The sequence below is a fragment of the Phyllostomus hastatus genome, unplaced genomic scaffold (assembly GCF_019186645.2).
Source record: "Phyllostomus hastatus isolate PE091 unplaced genomic scaffold, TTU_PhHast_1.1 phas_contig_283, whole genome shotgun sequence".
Classification (NCBI taxonomy): Eukaryota; Metazoa; Chordata; class Mammalia; order Chiroptera; family Phyllostomidae; genus Phyllostomus; species Phyllostomus hastatus.
In genome coordinates, this window is record NW_025333833.1 from 8,406,035 (window position 1) to 8,424,532 (window position 18,498).

Below are 18,498 nucleotides of genomic sequence, written 5' to 3' on the forward strand. Positions count from 1 at the left end.
AACAGTTGGTTAATGTAGATGAAGACATATGGTTGTTCGTTGTATATTCTTTCAACTCTCGGTGGATTGAAACCTTTTCTAAAGGACGCTGGAAAGCAGCTGGAGAAAATGCACGCGAATGTAAATAGCAGGGGTATTTGGGTGACAGAGTGGGCGCACCCATACTTTTTTCCTTGCACTTTTCATTGTTTTCAAGTCTTTTTCAGTGTGTATAATTGTTATAACGTACAGAAAATAATTTTAAGAGATCACGGAGAGGCAGTTCACACTGGCAAATTCGACCACAACACACTGGGTCCGTGTTGAAGCTTCTTCTAAAGACAGGGTTCTATTAGCAATGCAACGAAGGAAAAACGAGAGCTTCAGTGTGGCGGGTGGTTTTCTGGTTTAAACAGTGGCTCTTTAGAAGTGCACTGTTTCAATTTTGTGTATCCTCTATATGAGCCAATGCAGAAATATATATATTGGCCTACGTTTGAGCTAATTTTGTTAAAAATTATCTCTAGTTTGTTTTGGAACAAGTTTTATGGACCTAGGCTAGGCCCTAAGGTGCAGGCGGCGAACACAAGGCCGGTGGGCTGAATCCGGCCCCCCGCCTTGTTTTATCCCGCCCGGCACCTTGTTTCGGCCGAGCTCCTGGCCCCTAGTTAAGGAGTAGTTACATTCCTACAGTCTTAAAGTTACATTCGGCCCTTCGAAGGCAACCGCAAGGCTGATGTGGCCCCCGGGGAAAATGAGTCTGACACCCCCGCAAGGGCAGCTGCAATCTAGACAGGCACAGAAGAGAGGAAGCTCTTCCCCAGCAGAAATAAAGAGCGTGAGCAAAGGCTTGGAGCAGGAAAAGGGCATGAAGCATTTGGGAAACTTGGGAGAAGCGAGTGATAGTAAGGTTTATGCCGGCAAACCTTGGTTTCGTCAGTCTGCTAGGTACATGAAGGTTGTATTACAGAGTTTTATATACGAGAAAAAAGATTTTTAACTTTACACAGTAGAGAATAGAAAGCTATTCAAAGTTTCTGAGTATTCATGCTGTTAATATTAACAAAGTATGTTTTAGCCTTTATCATTTAGAGACAATAAACGAATCAGTCACTTAGCCCCCTCCCCGAAGCCAAACAGTTGTGTAGCTCTGTGTAAAGTCAACTCGAGACGCTCACCTCTCTTTTCCTGAGTACGTTCTTTCCCACTGTCTTGCCCTCCCCTTCAGATTTGGCAACAAAGAAGAATACATGGCGTTCATGAACGATTTTTTAGAGCACGAGTGGGGCGGCATGAAGCGCTTTCTCCTGGAGATCTCCAACCCGGACACCATCTCCAACACCCCGGGCTTCGACGGCTACATCGACCTGGGCCGGGAGCTCTCGGTTTTGCACTCCCTACTGTGGGAAGTAGTGTCCCAGCTGGATAAGGTAAAGTAGGCTGGAGCCGGCGCAGGAGGTCGGAGCCAGGGAGGCTGACGGTCCCCGAATGCTGGAGAGCCCCTGCAGGGCCCAGCACTCGCCCTCCTCTTAGGTGAAAGCAGCCTTTTGTTCTAGAAGTCTGAGAGGACCTGGCTGTCATTTCTGGGTGAAATACACCCCCAAACCATAGAAATTCTAGGAAGCCATGAAATCACTTACATGTTTTTTCAAGTAATTATCTGCATTGATAGAGTCTATATTTCTATAAGTAAATAAATATAGTATATGTAACATATCTAAAAACTTACCTAGAAACTAATATCAAATATTGGTGTTTGTGGCCTTATTCTTGTATAGTAGGATGAGACGAAGCCTCATACAGCAATTTCTAGCAAAAGTGCAGACTTCAAAATATACAGAGACTACTATGCTTTAGCTTTACCCTTGAGATTTTTGTTGCTGTTAATGCAAGTCAAAGGGTTTAATATAACTATTAGTACAACAGAGTTACATGGGATCTGAAAATCCTGGTTTGCTTTTTTTGTTGTTGATGTAAATTAATAAGAAAACAATTATAATTTTTAATCATTTATTTGCTGACTATAACCTAAGAATTTTATTATTATTAGCTAAAAATGTCATTATTACATTTTAATAAGGATTTCATATTAATAACCATACCAATCATTTTCTTCCTTCTGGAATTTTGCAAAGAAGAGTAGATTTTGTCATGGGAAATCGTCTTAACAGACTTTTGCTAGGTTGATCACAGTAATTATCTATTGATCATTTTGTTTATTGTAGGCACTTTATAAATATGTGTGGTGTTATATTAGAATGACTTCAGAAGGCCAAGTTATTTTTCTGATGAGAATTTGTTTTCTTCATTTTCTTATTATCCTTAAAAACGTACCAATAATATTGGGGGGGGGGGCGGTGTGAGACCCGTTAATGGAGACCACCTTCTTGAGGAAATGTAAATGGCAGGGTATCCACTGCTGCTTAAAGCATTCATAAAGCAGTGAACTTCCTTATTCCTGAGGACCCCTTCTTCACTTTTAGAAATGCCAGCTGGACTCTGAGGTGCAGCTGAGCGAAGGGTAGATTCCTTGAACGTGAATCACAGCTCAAGGAGGTGGAGTGTGGACAGGCATTGGACAGGTGTTCTTCAGGGGCGCCTGAGCCGGCATCCCGCCCGCCCGAGCAGGACTGCAGGAGCTGTTGGCTGTTGGGAAACCAAGACGACCCAGAGGCAGCCGTGTAAAACTGCCAAACAGCTGAGACCCCATGAGAAGGAGAACTCCCCAGAGAAAAAAATTATTGAGATGGATAAAGCAAGTACTAAAAACTGTTCCTTGTGGAATATCTGTATCAGTGAGATGCAGAGAAAGTTCTCTTGCGAAATCAGCCAGGTTTATTCAGGGTCAAGGTCTTCTCATCAAGCTTTGCTGTATCAACACACTTTCTCCTTTTTAACCTGTTTTGGTTCTGAAAACCTGGAGTACCTATAGACGTATTTTACAGAGAGAGTTTACCCGATTTTTCCGTTTTAAAAAGAATCATCAGTGCTGATTACGCAAACCTAGGTGGCAGTAATAGGTCAGGGCTCCCAAGATTCAATGGGGTAGCTGACGGCGACGCCAGCGGCGTGTCCTGGAGTGCGCTGGACCTGCATGCAACGCGCGCCTTACATTGCATGCCTTTCTTTCCTCACATACCCCCTTTTCTTCGGAGGTTTCATCACATTAGCCTTACGGTTTTGAAGTCCTTTTTGGTTAGAAGGTGTTTGGTTCTCCTCCTGCCTTCCCCCACCTCGATTTACTAGCCTTCCAGAGATCTCGTTTGCTTTGCATGCCGATTTTAGTTGGAATGGCAATGTTTTGGTTGTTTTGAGCATGTCTTTTAATTTTTATTTGCATAATCCTAATTTCTATTTCCTTTCTTTTCTCGATGTCTGCTGCACCTTGTTTCGCCTCCTCCATCCATCTCGACGCCATGGTTCTGCTGCTCCATAACAATGCATTATGAACCTGCCACTCCCACACGCAAACACCTACCCTTCCCTTCAACCTGCACCCCTTCATCAATGGGCATCGTTGTCCCCAAAACAATCTGTGGTGGATGTCGCAATGCTTATTATCCAATTAGGGTGAAAATTCCTTCCTACAGGCGACCGTGGCAAAACTGGGGCCTCTCCCTCGTGTTCTCGCTGATATCACCAAGTCTCTGACTAACCCCACGCCAATACAGCAGCAGCTGCGGCGCTTCACGGAGCACAGCTCCAGCCCCAACGTCAGTGGAAGTCTGTCCTCTGGGCTGCAGAAGATATTCGAAGACCCCGCTGACAGGTAGGGAGGAGAGTCTGAGGTGCCGTCCCACAGAGATCGCGTTTTAGAGAGCTGGCGAAAGTCTGTTTAACTTACCTGTTGAGTCGACACACTTTAAAATCTCGAGCCATAGGCAAGAATCATCTGACCTGAGATAAATCCGGTGTCGTGACAATAGACAGGATCTAAGACACTAATTTCTGAGAATGGTGTTGTCGAGTTATACTCAACAAATGCATTTTAAACATCGTGTCCTGCTTAATGGAAGACCAAGGGCTCCGTAGCATTCGTGGTTTCATGCATTTAGCTCCCGAGAATCTGGAGAACCTCAGGAGAACCACTGTGTAGCTGGACAGCGGGCACAGTGTTAATGCTTAGCCTTTGCCACCCCTGTTGGCAAGATCGGTGCCCTCAGTGGTGCTCTTAGAGCTTCTCCCCTCGAACCGGTTAGGCAGGACTGGGAGTCCTCTGGGAGGGTTTAAACCCTAACTAAAAATCCACTGGAATTCTAGTAAAAACTGAAACCGTGATAGAGTGGTATACACCGTATTATTCTCCACCTTTGGAGAAAAACAAAAACTGTTGGATTGTATTCTAAAAATTGTGATGATGGAATCTGAGTGCAGATGGAAGTATCCTCGTTGGGCCCGTGAGCCTGCAGAACAGTGCAGGTACCTGAGTTGAGGAATCGTGACCACGTTGGGTTTGTCCCGAGAGTAATGAAGGGTCCTTTCCTTTCCCGCAGTGATTTGCACAAACTCAAGTCTCCGAGCCAGGACAACACAGATGGCTACTTCAGGGGGAAGACCCTGCTGCTGGTTCAGCAAGCCTCCTCCCAGAGCATGACGTACTCTGAGAAGGAGGAGAAGGACGGCAGCCTTCCGAACGGGCGGAGCGTCTCCCTCATGGACCTGCAGGACTCGCACGCCGCCCCGGCGGACCACGCGTCCGTCATGCTCGACGTGCCGCTGCGCCTGACCGGGAGCCAGCTGTCCATCACCCAGGTGGCCAGCATCAAGCAGCTGCGGGAGACCCAGAGCACGCCCCAGAGCGCGCCCCAAGTGAGAAGGCCCCTGCACCCGGCCCTGAGCCAGCCCGGCACCCTCCAGCCCTTGTCGTTCCAGAACCCCGTCTATCACCTCAGCAACCCGATCCCAGCCATGCCAAAGGCCTCTGTGGATTCCAGCCTGGAGAACCTGAGCACCGCCAGTTCCCGAAGCCAAAGCAACAGTGAGGACTTCAAACTCAGCGGACCCAGCAACAGCAGCATGGAGGACTTCAGCAAACGGAGCACGCAGAGCGAGGACTACTCCAGGCGGCACACCGTGCCCGACAGACACACACCTCTGGCCCTGCCCCGGCAGAACAGCACGGGGCAGGCCCCAGTCCGCAGAATGGACCCCGCCGGGCTGGGCGCGCGGGCCAAAGCCCCGCCGTCCCTGCCACACAGCGCCTCCTTGCGCAGCACCGGGAGCATGTCCGTGGCCTCGGCGGCCCTGGCGGCGGAGCCCGCGCAGAACGGGAGCCGGTCCCGACAGCAGTCGTCTTCGTCCAGGGAGAGCCCAGTGCCCAAAGTGAGAGCGATCCAGAGGCCGCAGGCGCAGCAGGTAGGGCGCGAGAGCGGGATGGCCGGGCCTCTGCCGGGTCCTCTGTGCCCGCGGGTCCTTTTGCAGAGATCTTTGGGAAACCCCATTGCTAACAGGGTCTCCACGTAAAATATCTCTGCCCCCTGTAGGTGGGCAGAGGAAGCGAAGGGTTTGGGAGGCTCCTGGCCAGGTGAGGCAGCCAAACGTAGCTCGACTCCACCCTGAGGACGCTCTGTAAACACCTCTGAGGGGCCCTGCCTTCCCCTCACTCGCACCGAGAGCAGACCCGTCCTGTTGAATGAGTAATTGGATGCTTAGTCCACGAAATCTACAGACCAAAGCAACTAGAAGGCGTTTCGATCATCTGGACGTTAGTCCTCCTTAAATATATTTTTTCTTTTGCATTCTGAGCCAAGAGTTTAGTCTAACTACTCTCTACTCTCCCCAACTCCCCCTGGATGAGCAAGTCCCAGGTGCCCTTTCCTGGAAATGGCTGGAAAAATAAACAACCGAACACCTACCTATGGAGGCAAAGTAAAGGAAAGAAATAAAAAGGTGGCTGCGCAGGTGGTGGGTGGGTATTTGAAACATTTACAGCTTCCTCACAGCTTCTCTTTACGTGGGCACACCCCGCCAGCATCACGCCCAATCTTAGTATAAGGTTGACAAAACCTTTTTTCCTTGATGCAAAGGTTTCCCAAGAGGCCCCAATATATATTTTGTTCTTTGAAACAAGTTAATAACCTTAGGAAGTGTGTATATGTATGTGTGTGTGTGAGAGAGAGAGAGAGAGAGAGGAAATTTCTTACTTTCACCTGAAAAAAAATTTTCTCCTAAAAATCTTTGTATTTGAATATTTTTGGGAACCTGATCATACTTTATAAGTACTAGGGAGCTTCATGATTTAAAAAGTTCTTTTGTCAAAAAAAAAAAAAACTTGTCAGAGGAGATTGCAATAAAACCTCAATATATTTTTAATACATTTGCATTTTTATAGGTAGGCATTTACTAATTTGGCTGTTTCTACCTCCACTCTACTGGGACTGGAGCCCTTGCCCCGCCTTTGATAATTGTTTGGTTATTGTTTAACAGTAGCCCAGGATTTGCAGGACCCTTGGGTACAGAAGCAGGGGAAGGGGGGAAAACACGTCTCGCGGCAGCCGACTCTGGAAGCTGACTTCCGGGGCGGAACCTCCTCGTTGGGCGTTCTCCCCTGAGAAATAACGGTTTTCTCCAGTCTGAAATGTTTCATTTTCATTTTGCTGTATTTCCCCAAATTTCACCAATTTGTTTGACTTAATAAGCATTTTCATTTCAAGGAAAGGCAGAGTATATATAACATTACATATAATATTATGACAGAGTAGTATGTATTTCCTTTCCTTGAAGTGAAAGTGCTTCACTGCTTGCCTGTCTGCATCTGTAGATCTCCTGTCTGTGCATTTAATTTGTGTGTCAGGAGACTGGCAGTCATTCACACCTTATTGTGAATCAGTTTCCCCACCTGGCTCTTATGCTGGTTTCTAGTTGAGATCACCCCCTTGCCAAGGACTAAGGTGTCTGTTGCGAGGAGAGAAGAAAGGTAGGTAGTTTTAGAGATGTGGAGGCAGACACCTGCTTGGGGGCTCAGTGTGGCGTGAGGGCCCTGGGGAGGGAGCGGAGAGGGGTGGGCCCGGGGGTGGGGGGCCCTCTGCTTACTTTGGAAGCTGACAGTGGACACAGGCCCAGCGCTGGGCGCAAGAGAGGGGTGCCCGCCCCTTCCTCCCGTGTCGTGCAGCCAGCCCTTCGCAGGGCCCGCGACTCTGACCGATTGTTTACAATGTTATAAACTCAATAGCCTCTTCTGTGATCGCCTGGAACCCACTGTAACCTGTACCATGTGTGCTACAGGGAAACAGGGCCCTCTCCCAGAAGCGCTCAGGACGTGTTTCTCCGCCTGAGAGATGGGAGGTAGGAAATGCCTACCGTCTCCAAGTAACCCGTTGGGAAGTGTTCTGTGCCACAGCCATGAATGAGCTGGAGAGGGTCCGTAGTGTACTGGCGTGGCGCGGGGCTCGGCCACAGTGAGACGTCCTGGCGCAGCTTTAAATAATCCCCTTTGTTTGTGCCCTCGCTGCTGCCCCCATCCTCGTGGCCGAGAAACCAGCAGTCGCTCTGTTCTGATTGCTTCAGTTTCTGGTTTTTCCCCACTGGCTTTTTCTAACGCAGATGGTTTATTCTTTCAAACTTAGGTTATTTCTTAAATTCCTTATCTTTTGGTTTCTTGCTTGCGTTTCTCATCTTGCTCCCATGAAGCCTCTGAGATTCTGTATAATCAGCGCATTTTCCAGGCAAATTCCTTTACACATTTTAATTGCAGATTGTGTCAGGGAATTCTTTTCTCCCCCAAACTAGAGGGCTCCTTTGTGGGGATGGTTCTGTGGGAGTCTGCAGCTCCCCGTGGCTTTGTCCCCTGCAAATTCCGTCCGTGTCTCAGCACAAAGGAGCGGTCCCCATTGGCACGGCCACCAGCTTCGGCCTCCTCCCGCGACTGAGTGGGAAGGGAACAGCATTGCAGTGAAACAATCCACAGAAGGAATGTTTTCCGGGAAGCTGTCACTTTTGTCCCCTTCGGCCTCTGTTGGGATTTTTTTTTTTCTCACTTGCCTCCTCATTCTGTTCTTCGTGCCCCATAGACAGTCTCTGCACAATACATGAGTCGTTCGGATACAGCACGTTACCTAGACTCAGAAATCTGAACTGGAAGAGGCTCTTAAAACTGGCGCCTGAGCAGCCCGTCGGGGTGATGCGCCCTCCCCAGCCCCCTCAAGCCCCCCCCCCAACTGAGGGTCCACTTGGTCAGCCGCCAGCCCGGCCCGTGGTGGTGGTGGTGGTGGCAGCAGCGGTGTTGTTCTCGGGCGGGAACTGGACTCTCGCGGACCGCGGAGGGGCTGAAACCAGCAGGTCTGACTCATTTCTAGGAGGCGCTGGCAGGGAGCAGGGTTCTCCCCGAGTGCTGTGTTTCCCAGAGCAGCTTTGTCTCAAGAGGGGTCGCTCCCAATGGGAACTCCCGCTCCCTCTCGTCTCTGCCATCCGTCATTTCCTCGATGGCCCGCTGTTGCCGGTCGGCGGCTGTGGAAGCTCTTCCCGAGGATGTGCGGCGGGGCAGAGTGGGAACTGACCGCCTCCCAGCCGCCCCCTCGGCGTCTCTGACTGCAGCCGGAGGTGGTGACTTGTGCTCTCCGCGCGGCTTGTGCAGCAGGCGGAGCGATGGCCTTCCCTGCGCTTTGTTGCTGGGTGTGGCGACATCGTTTCTCACCAAGAGGAGGATGGGAGGGGAGACAGAGCGTCCTTCTCTTAGCAATGAACCATACTTCAGTAATCTGCTCCGTATTAGTCAATAATATTTCATCAAGCATCTTTTGTACAAATACATAATCACTACCATGCCCGCCCCCCAAAAATGTATGACATGGTGCCATGTCTCAAAACTTGACGATTTAATGGGGAAATCAGAACGGCACACATATAAGATCAATAGGAAAAAAAGCAAAAAATGTATATCGTTTTTTCATATGAAGAAGGTATTACAACAAAAAAAATTTTTGAAACAAACATCGCCTCTATTTTCTTCCAATCTAACGCAAATAATTTTGATTTGTCCAGTGTTCCTTTTCCATCTCTTTTTAACTGTGTAAAAGGTCAATGAATGAGTACAAGGCATGGTTAATATTGGTCAGAGTTATTTTTTCAGCAGTTATTGACCACCTACCACATGTCACACAAAGTGCCAGGGTACACAGTCACACCTCGGTACTCGTCGGCTTCTGAACTGGCCAAACCCGGAAAAAATGTTCCGCACTCGGCGCCTGCTCACACTTGTTAGAGCTAGAACGTGTGAGTCGGGCCCCCCTGCCCCCCGCCCCCCGCCCTGGGGAAAACACTTCACTGCCCGGTACTCGCTGGCCCCGGCACGCCTCACAGATTCCAGAATGAATTCACGACGAGTACCGAGGTGCCGCTGGACTGGGAGGTGGCTGAAAATCAGATTCAGCCCATAGACAGGAATACACCTGAGTGCCCGGTGCCAATCGTACTGTCTCTTGTAATTCACTGGACACTGCCTGTCCTGCTGAAAATAGGGTAGCTGCTACCATCACCAGTCCACGAAACCACTCTCGTTCTCACACCTTTGCACTTAACAGTCCAAGCCAAGATTCCCCGAAGGAACTGGAGTTTCTAATGTTTTTAGGGGCTAAGATCTCTCCTCCGTGTGCCCTTAGGGGTATCGTTTGTTTGCAGTCCACTTAGAGGCACTCAATAAATAGTTCCCGTAACAAATCAGAGGGAGAGTAAGTTCATTCAGGCAACCTCTTGTTAACGCCATAAAGCAGAAAGCTATTGAATTAGCTGCCTCGAGGTAATAAATTTTAAAGAGTAAAGTTATTAGTTTGAGTGGCTACTTTATCTCAAACCGTTATTGAACAGAAACTCCTGGTTACGCAGACAGGCAGCTTTTTCTGTGGCAGCTCTGCCTTTACAGTCCAGCAGCGGGGTGGGGGGGGGGGGTGCGTGAAGTGCTCTGCAGCTCGCAGAGTGCTTCTGTGTGCGTCTCACTTGTTTCTCAGAGTGACTTTGGGTGTGGCTGATTGTCACCTTCCTCTCGTGGGCGATGCAGTAGCCTACAGGCCAGGGTTCCCGCAGTGCGATGCTCAGAATTACTTAAGTGTACGTGGCGTTTATTTCAACACATTTTTAGAAAAATATGTAATGACTGATGTAGAAACATATGTGTTGTATCACATCAAACTCATCATCTTACTGATATTATTGCTTAGGGTGAGGACTTGCCTAACTGTGATTTTAAAGTGATAATAAATATCAGTGATAGTGTGCTTGTGACCAACATGACGACAGTGGTGCACACACGAGTGAAGTGTGAGAAACGTACCCACACTCCACAGTGGAGAGTGGGGCTTTAAAGAAGGAAATTCCGGAAGTTCACTCACCATTGCTACACGTGCCTCAAGCATGAAGCCATTTTTTTTTATTGATACATATGTCTAATCTGTTTGTAAATCAGACAAACCATGTCTGATTCTTCCGGCCTTTAAAGAATACTTTTACATTGCTTCTGTTCGCACGTGTTTTACCCAGATCGTCTTCGATAACCTGTCAGTCTCTGTAGCCGGGTTTCTTATCCGCTCCTTGTAAACCTCAAAATCATCATCATACCCCTTCCCTGAAAATCTCTATTTAGAGTCTAACTCAGTTCTATTCCAGAATGATATAAAGATTCTCTAGATACACAGCTCTGCATGGAAGAGAAAATTCCCCTCGATAAGATTATGGAGGATTTGTCCTCAAAATAGAAATTCATTCTAATAATAAAAAACTAACTCACAGTGTTTTAAAGGTTCTTGTGCTTGTACGCACTCACTCTCTGTCTCTATCTCTCCAGCCCCCGCTTCCCCACCTCTCTCTCTCATTCTCTCTCGGGCACTTCTCCGAGGCAGGCCAGAGAAAACGAATCTGTTATGTATTTCCAGCACTGTTTGTGGAGAAAGCACTGGTGTTCAGTAGTGCCATCTCAACTGTAATGTACAGCACCAGTTTTCTAAACAGAAGTACATGAGTACCAACCTGAGCTCTCTGGTACCATGTTTTCAAGGAACTCCCACACGCCCGATTTTACTCAGTCCTCACAGCTTCCGGGGAGGGTCGGGCTGAGCGGTGAGGGCGATGCTGGAAGTGTCCTCTTTAGCACATCAGGAAAAGAGCATTTAAGAGATTAAGTGACAATTAGGTGGCCGAGTTGCTACTCAAGGCTAGAATTTCTATCACTCTGTGTTATATCTATATTGGAAAAGGACAATTTAGCTGTCCTAACTGGATAGAACTATCTCTTACACTAACTTCACAACCTGTTGTTCTGAGCCTGTATTTGTCAGGAAACTCTCTGGTCTAGTACAGAACTTTCAGTGGGCTTAACCCTTCAAGAAGTCGTGACTGTGTAAAAATGACTAAAATCACTTGTGGGGTTTTTTTCTCTTTCTCAATGGTTAATGTGAAATTAAGAATTCAGCATTCCGATGTGTAAGTGGGCCCCTAGTGAGCTTGTCTGGCTTTAATCACTTCCTCAGTCCCGACCGTCTCAGGGTGACCCCGAGCAGCGCGCTTCCCTCCTCCCATCCTGTCGTGGTCCTTACTTCGCTGGGTGACCTGGACCGCTGGGCTGACTCACAGCTTTAAGGCCTTGTCTTTCTCTGGAGGGAGAAAGAGGCAAGTTCTTGGAAGTGTAGCATCAGGGTTTCTGTTCAGAATAGTTTCTTCTTATGCAAATAAACAGGTGGTCTCTTTTTCCTCCTCCAGCCCTGGCCTTCATCAAATATCAGTTAGAACTGAGAGCATTTACTCAAACAGAGGAATCACAGTTACATCTTCCAAGAACAGCTCTCCTTGGGAAATGGAACTAGCAGACGCACAGTTCTGAGAGATGCTAATCAGTATTTCCGATGCAGGTCCAGTCACCGGTGGACTCGGCCACAATGTCCCCCGTGGAGAGGACAGCGGCCTGGGTTCTGAACAACGGGCAGTACGAAGAGGATGTGGAAGAAGCTGAGCGAAATCAGGACGAAGCCAAGCACGCTGAGAAGGTAGAACCCAGCCTGTGTGTACTGACTTACTGCCCCGCGGCCACAGGCCACCAAAAGGGTAGTCCCGGCCGAGGACCTGAGCTGCCCCGCCCCCGCTTCAGCTCCACCCCCTTCACTAACCGCCAGGCCCCTACCTCCGTGCAGTTACTAGCAGTGTCTCCAGGTGGGAGTGTGCGGGAGAGGTCAGTCAAGCTGCGGGGGAGGGCATTAGCTCTTTCTTTTTTATTTATGTAGGTTGCCTTAATTTGAAGAATACCCTGATATTCATTTCTAATAATTTTAGGCAATTGTTTAGTGATTTTGTGAAGTGGTTGGTAGTCTGCATCCAAGACCAAAATCCCCCTTGGACGAGACTTACTTTCTATATCTTGGTCATGATTTTTGTGCTGGGTTTTGTTGTGTTTTGTTTTTTTTGTTTTTTGTTCTTTTGCTTTTTCTGGAAAAGAACTTCTGGCTTTATAGATGATTTTTGGAAAAGACATTAACCCTCTGTTGGTTCAATTTCATTTTGTTTTGTCTTTTAAAGACAAGCTGACATGGAAAAAATGATCGAACAAGAACTTGACGTCCTGTGTGGCGTCATCTTATCTGACTGGCAGCCAGACAGCTAGCTTCCGCTCACCCGTCAGCGCCATCCTAAACGTGCCCCTTGCTGCAGCCGTCCTCCTCCAGCTGTCCTCGAGGCAGTCATCTTTGACCTTCCTTCCGGATTCACATTGTCCTTTAGGACCATGGTGTTGAGTAAGCAGAAGCTAATTGCCTGGCAGGACATTATATGAAGACAGACTGCATTTTACGAAGCACCATACAGACTTCTCACTGATTCCTAATGAACTTATGTAGACCATCTCCCAGGAAGCTCCGGCTTCTCACCTCACCTAGTCATGTGACCTTCCAGGGTCCTCACCTCCTGCCCACCGCAACTTTGGTGCGAGAGGGGGCCGTGTCACCAGTGTGAAGCTTCATACACAGCATTAGCGAGAAAACAGACTTGTGTCTTCCAGAAAGGAGTAGGAAAGTGGGCAGGTGAACTACGTCCTGAAAACGGGCCAACAGGCAGTGTTCGTCAGCCCTAGAGAACATGTAGGCCTTTGGCCTGATGCTTGTGACCTGAATGTTCTACATTTTCATAGTTAGGGAGAAAGACGCTACAGTCTACCGTAAAGTTCTGCTGGCAGTCTGCCATAAAATTCTGTGTATTGATTCAGCAGCACTTTAACACGACAGAAACGTTGCCCGTCCTCTGCAGGGCCGATTCCGGTAGCGTGAGGGAGTGGCCGTCTGCTGAGCCAGGTCGTGGGCCCTGGTCGAGATCCCACAGCACAGGCGACAGCATGGAGCCCGTTCTGTAGACAGCTGGCTTTTGGCTCATTTCAAGTGGTCCGTCAGGCTTCTGAGTGCTTGATGGTTTTTTTCCTGCTCCCATTTGATGCCATCATAGGTTGGGTGTGGCTTGCAGCAACTGGTAGTTTAATGTGGAGACAGACACATAATATATAGGTTCGCAATGCCAAGGTAACATCACAAGTGTACTTTGAGGAGAGGGGCAAAGCTCCATTCTCATTTGTACCTCCGAGAACAGCAGCAGCACACGGCATGGAGGCTCCGACGGCATCCAGCTGCCTTGCCTCCGGTTTCTCGATAAAAGCGAATCACCGATTTCTACAGCCAGTGCAAGGCGTCTCTCTCTCCTCTAGTACGAACAGGAAATCACCAAGCTGAAGGAGCGCCTGCGAGTGTCCAGCCGGCGGCTGGAGGAGTACGAGCGCCGGCTGCTGGTGCAGGAGCAGCAGATGCAGAAGCTGCTGCTGGAGTACAAGGCGCGGCTGGAGGACAGCGAGGAGCGGCTGCGCCGGCAGCAGGAGGAGAAGGACAGCCAGATGAAGAGCATCATCAGCAGGTGGGAGGGGCCCCGGCTCTGGGAGTGGGCTGGCCAGGTGCACGAGAGGCGGGAAGAGGAGCCGGAGACTCCTCTAGGCGCAGCAGCAAGGCCGCTCTCACCTCCGCACGTGCTCACCTCCGCACGTGCTCCCTGGTCTCATTAGTGCAGGGCAGTGACCAACCATGTCTCAGTGTTTTCCAAATGTGAGACCTTCGTGCACTGCCTTTGAAGATAGAGGTAGTCTGTTTCCTTCCATCACAACAATTAGAAAAAATAAACACTCAGTGATGCACTTGGGAGGCCTTAGAGGGGAACTGGGTTTTAAAACCCTCAGTACTCACGAACAAGTCCAAAGACATGGAGGGGAGTTTCACTGGCCTTCGGTAGGGCCAAGGGCTGAGAGAGGGTGCCCTGTGGCTCAGGGGAGTGCGGGGTGAGCGCCAGCTGCACCCAGCGCTCACGCAGCCCTGACAGGCCAGGCTCTTTTCCAGGTCCTTTACAGATCATTTGTTTAGCCTGGTAGTAATAACTTGTTTAATGCCAACCTCTGAGGTAGGCATTATTGCCATCCCCATATTACAAATGAAGAGACAGGCAGCAGGTGGATTAAGTCACGTGCCCAAGGTCACCCAGCAGTGCGAGCAGGATTTGAGGCCAGGCCGCCAAGCCCCAGAGTCTGTGCTCAGAACCCCCCGAGCTTCCATCCGTCTTGTCAGAGGCTGCGGGCAGGTCAATAAATGGACGACGGAAGAGGGTTGTTGTGTCAGCTGTCCGGGGTCTCACCGAGAGCAGTTGGGTGGGATTTAAGCATCAGAGGGGAAGGTGTCCGTGGCGGAGGAGGAAGAAATTAGAGCCGCTCCGTGGAGAGTCCTCTCTGAGGACCCAGCTGTGCAAGGGAGAAGAAAGGACGGCCGTCGCAGGGTAACTGGAGATTAGAAGTCGTTGGGCTTGTGTTGACTGGTTTGATGTTTTAAGATGAAATAAGGGGTGCTGAGGGGCCCGAGGGAGGATGTGATGGTGGGAATACTGTCCCAGAGGAAGTGTACGGGACCGAGTCCCGGGCGGAGAAGTCATCGCTGGCGGTCTCCCGAGGCAGGAGAGAAGGGAGAGCGCACGGTGGCAGACCTCCGGTTGGGAAGGGGTGGAAGGACTGCGCTGTGACGAGCTGGGGGTTCGAGTCCTCTGCGCACACAGTCTTGCCCCCTCTCTGAAGACGCTGAAGGGTCCTTCCTGCCCCCTTCTAGGCTAATGGCTGTGGAAGAGGAGTTGAAGAAGGACCACGCTGAGATGCAGGCAGTCATCGACGCAAAGCAGAAAATAATCGACGCCCAGGTAAGCGGGCCCGGAGTGTGGTGGTCGGCTCTTGTTCCTAATCGCTGCTGTTTTCTGACGCCCCCTGCCCCTTGCAAACGCCGGGCATGTGCTGGGAAAACGGGTCACGGGAACGTCCTCTGCGTTACCTTTTGAAGACAAAGAGCTTCCATGTGACCTCTGACTTCTCCTTTGTCCAACTGGTGACGAGCCTGCTGACCCAGCGAAGTGTTAGCGTGCTCTCAGCGCAGCTGCTTGACAAGTCCCGGCCCAGTGCATGATGGGGTTTACGTCCTTCCGGACGGGAAGCGGGGCGCTCTCTGGGGGGGCAGCTGTGAAAAGTACACTGCATGTGTCTGGCTTGTGACCTCCACCGACCATTGCTTGGCTGCGATGTTCACGGTCTTGTCAGTCACGTCCACTGTGCTACCGACCTCCAGCCCCAGACAGCGATGGGACCGCAGGGGTCAGGCAGGGTTGGAGAAGACCCTTTCCTCGTTACTCCTTTGGTTCCGGGCTTCTTCTTCCCTTGGTTCTGGGCTCGGCATTGACGCTCGGGGTTTGCTTGGTCGCCCTTCTTCGTCGGCTCTGCGTGCAGAGCCCCTTCCGGTGGCGGGAACCAGAGTCCGGGCCTCCGCTCTCCGTAGGGCATACCTGCCCCAGGAACGGCGTGACGGCCGCCCAGAGCACCTCCCGGGGACACATCAATGGTCAGAGCAAAATCCAGCAGGCTGAAATTGCTTCTCATTCCTTTTCATTTTATCGGCACAAAATAAGGTCACATTTCTTAGAGCAAAACAAGTAGCAAAAGGCAGGGACGGTCTTGAGAATGTCTGGTCTACCCACTAAATGTGTCCGTTCCCTGAAGACAGCCCAGCCAGGCTCAAGTTGGTCACCCTCCAACGCATGCCACACCCCTAAGCAGGGAAGTGAAAACAGGAGCACGGACTGCGTGTCCTGCTCTCTTCCCTGCACGGGGTCCCTGAGCGAGCACTGCCCCCGCCATCTGGGTCCCTGGGGTGGGCGTGTCCTCCGGAGGCACCGGGGTGAGCCTGGAGGCAGCGCCCCGGGGAGGGTGCTGCGTGGCCCAGCCCCCACACACGCCCGGCCTGGAAGCCGAGCAGGTGGTCATGCGCTCGCATCAGCTTGGCGCCCAGAGTGTTCTGGACTCTTGAACGCTGTCGTTTCAAGAGTTTCTGATATTTAGACCTGCTTCGTATTAGAAGAAAGCTCTGTTGTGATTGTCTTACATGGGCCTTTGTTTAAACAAAACACCTTGCCAGGCGCCCCTGGGGCGGGTGCGGGAAGGGCAGCAGCAGAGGCAAGGCCATCTCGCTGTCTGTACCCTGAAAACCCGTCCCCGGGGCTTCAGAGGAACAGCCTGGAGAAGGAGGAGGGCAGCGTGGTCCGGAAGGCCAGTGGGTGCGTTGCACCTGGGATTTTCTGTTGACACCCTGAAGCCAGGAGGGTTCCGCTGTGCTCCGGCTCCGGCTGGCCTGCAGCTGGGTCCGCAGCCTGCGGAGGGAGCTCGGGGGGGCCGTGGTCACGGCTCCGCACCCAGGATTTTCCTTTTCTCCGTCGTTTACTGAGACAGCTCCCTTGGGGGTCCACCACACCTCCTATTTCGGCACCTAGGGCAAGATGGCAGGGTATCAACAGGGGGCCTAGGCAGAGAAGGTGAAAACAAGAGAAGGCGTCAGATTTATCAGGACTTGAAAGCTCTGGAAAACGAGGACCTTCTCTCGGTTAACCAGGTGGGCGTGCGGGGCTGTTCCGCACCGGGAGCAGCAGCGCCCTCAGAGCAGCAGGCCTGTGCTCTAGCTCAGCTGGGTGACGCTCTGTGTCCGTCCCCCGAGGCCATGCTTTCCAGGTGGCTCCATTCCATGGACGACTTGGGTGAAACCAGGGGCGCCTTCCAGAGAGCAGATCCCAGCAGCTCCTACTGACCACTCAGCACCAAGAACCACTCTCAGATAATAGGTCACATCACACCAGAGTTGGCTGGGCACAGTCAGTTCCCGATCCCAGCATAGGCATTGCTGTGCAGTAAATCTTCACCCAGAAGCCCGCTGTGGGCCCCTAAAGAATAGGAGGAAAACTCACCAGACCACATTTGAAAACCGCTGTACCATGCGCAGCACAGGTCAAACACACTGAAGCCAGTTTTGTTTTGTTTTTTAATTATACTGGCTTTAAAAGGCAGGTTTCCTGGTTCTAGCTGTTGTCGTACTGATACATTAAAATCTCTTTTATAGTGAAAGGCCATGAACAGCCTTTAGCACCCTTTGTAACGAATGGCATTTTACATCAGGTCCTTTCCTTGGTGAGCAGGAACCCCTCGTGGGGGAGAAAGCTTCCCAGCGAGGGAACCCAGGCTTCCGTGTCCCTGACTGCTGCCTCGGTGCGGCCACTAGTGGGAAAACTAGTTCTGAAACGGGTGCAGTGTCTCCCCTTACCCTGGAGTTGGGCCCGGCATTTCCCGAAACCCCGAGGCCGTGCCCGGTGAAGTGGTTTGCATCTCTCTCGGTGGCCCTGCCCTGACTGGGCTGGCGGGTGCCTGAAGGCCGCCTCTCCACCTCTCAGGGCCAGGCCATGCCGCAAGGGCAGCCTGGGCTAGCGGCTTTCTTACTGGGCAGAGAGGATGCGCTCTCCGCCAGGGAGGGCAGGCCCCCTGTCCTGGATCCCGTGGCCCGGCCGCGGGCATCCTGGCGGCGGCACTAAGGGACTGTTTCTTAAACGTCAGACCAGGGACCACGCCGCCTTTCACGCCCTCCCCGCCCGGGATCTGTCCGTGCGGCTCAGGTGGAGAACGGAGAGGGCTCCCTCCTCTGAGAAGCAAGCAGCTGCCTAGTTACTGTTGGCAAGTGACACCTCCACTGTGTTAAATTACAGGTCCTAAATGGAGATGAGATTATCCAACCAGGCAAGTAAACCCTGTCGCGCTCCAGCCGAGCAGCCCGCCCCGGCCCGGTGCACCGCCTCCTGCCCATTCCAGCTCCGCGCGCCCCTCCTCCACGCCCTCCTGGCGGCCCGGACTGGGGGGCCCTGCCCTCCCGTCCGGCCGGAGTCGCACTGTCGCAGCCTCTTTTGCCTATGTACCTTGACTTTCAAAAGTCCCCATTCGATTTTTCTCCTTTTCCGTTTTGTTTCACCGTGAGAGGTTGGCAGTGAGGGGAACTACAGAGGGACTGTCTGCCCTCGGCAATGTCCCACCGTGCGGGGGCTGCCGGACTTCCGTCGCTCCCCTCGCAGGCAGTAACGGATGGCAGTCACCCCAGCCTCCTTCGTGACTCCTGAGGAATCACATAACTTTTAATGAACGCCTCGTTTTTTTTTTTTTTGGATAGACCTGGAAAG

At 51.1% G+C, this 18,498-nt stretch overlaps 1 protein-coding gene across 8 annotated transcripts in view; it reads left to right on the forward strand.

The window, feature by feature from the left end:
- RASAL2 (RAS protein activator like 2) overlaps window positions 1–18,498 on the forward strand; it is a 278,498-nt gene that overhangs the window by 254,837 nt on the left and 5,163 nt on the right. For 3 of the 8 annotated variants that reach the window (XM_045838806.1, XM_045838800.1, XM_045838809.1), the window contains 7 exons: window positions 1,208–1,409; window positions 3,549–3,748; window positions 4,473–5,334; window positions 11,814–11,948; window positions 13,646–13,848; window positions 15,075–15,162; window positions 18,034–18,064. In XM_045838806.1, the coding sequence (XP_045694762.1) occupies window positions 1,208–1,409; window positions 3,549–3,748; window positions 4,473–5,334; window positions 11,814–11,948; window positions 13,646–13,848; window positions 15,075–15,162; window positions 18,034–18,064 (1,721 nt within the window). The remainder of the gene's footprint in view (window positions 1–1,207; window positions 1,410–3,548; window positions 3,749–4,472; window positions 5,335–11,813; window positions 11,949–13,645; window positions 13,849–15,074; window positions 15,163–18,033; window positions 18,065–18,498) is intronic. The other 5 variants (XM_045838807.1, XM_045838801.1, XM_045838808.1 and 2 more) reach the window with 3 other exon arrangements.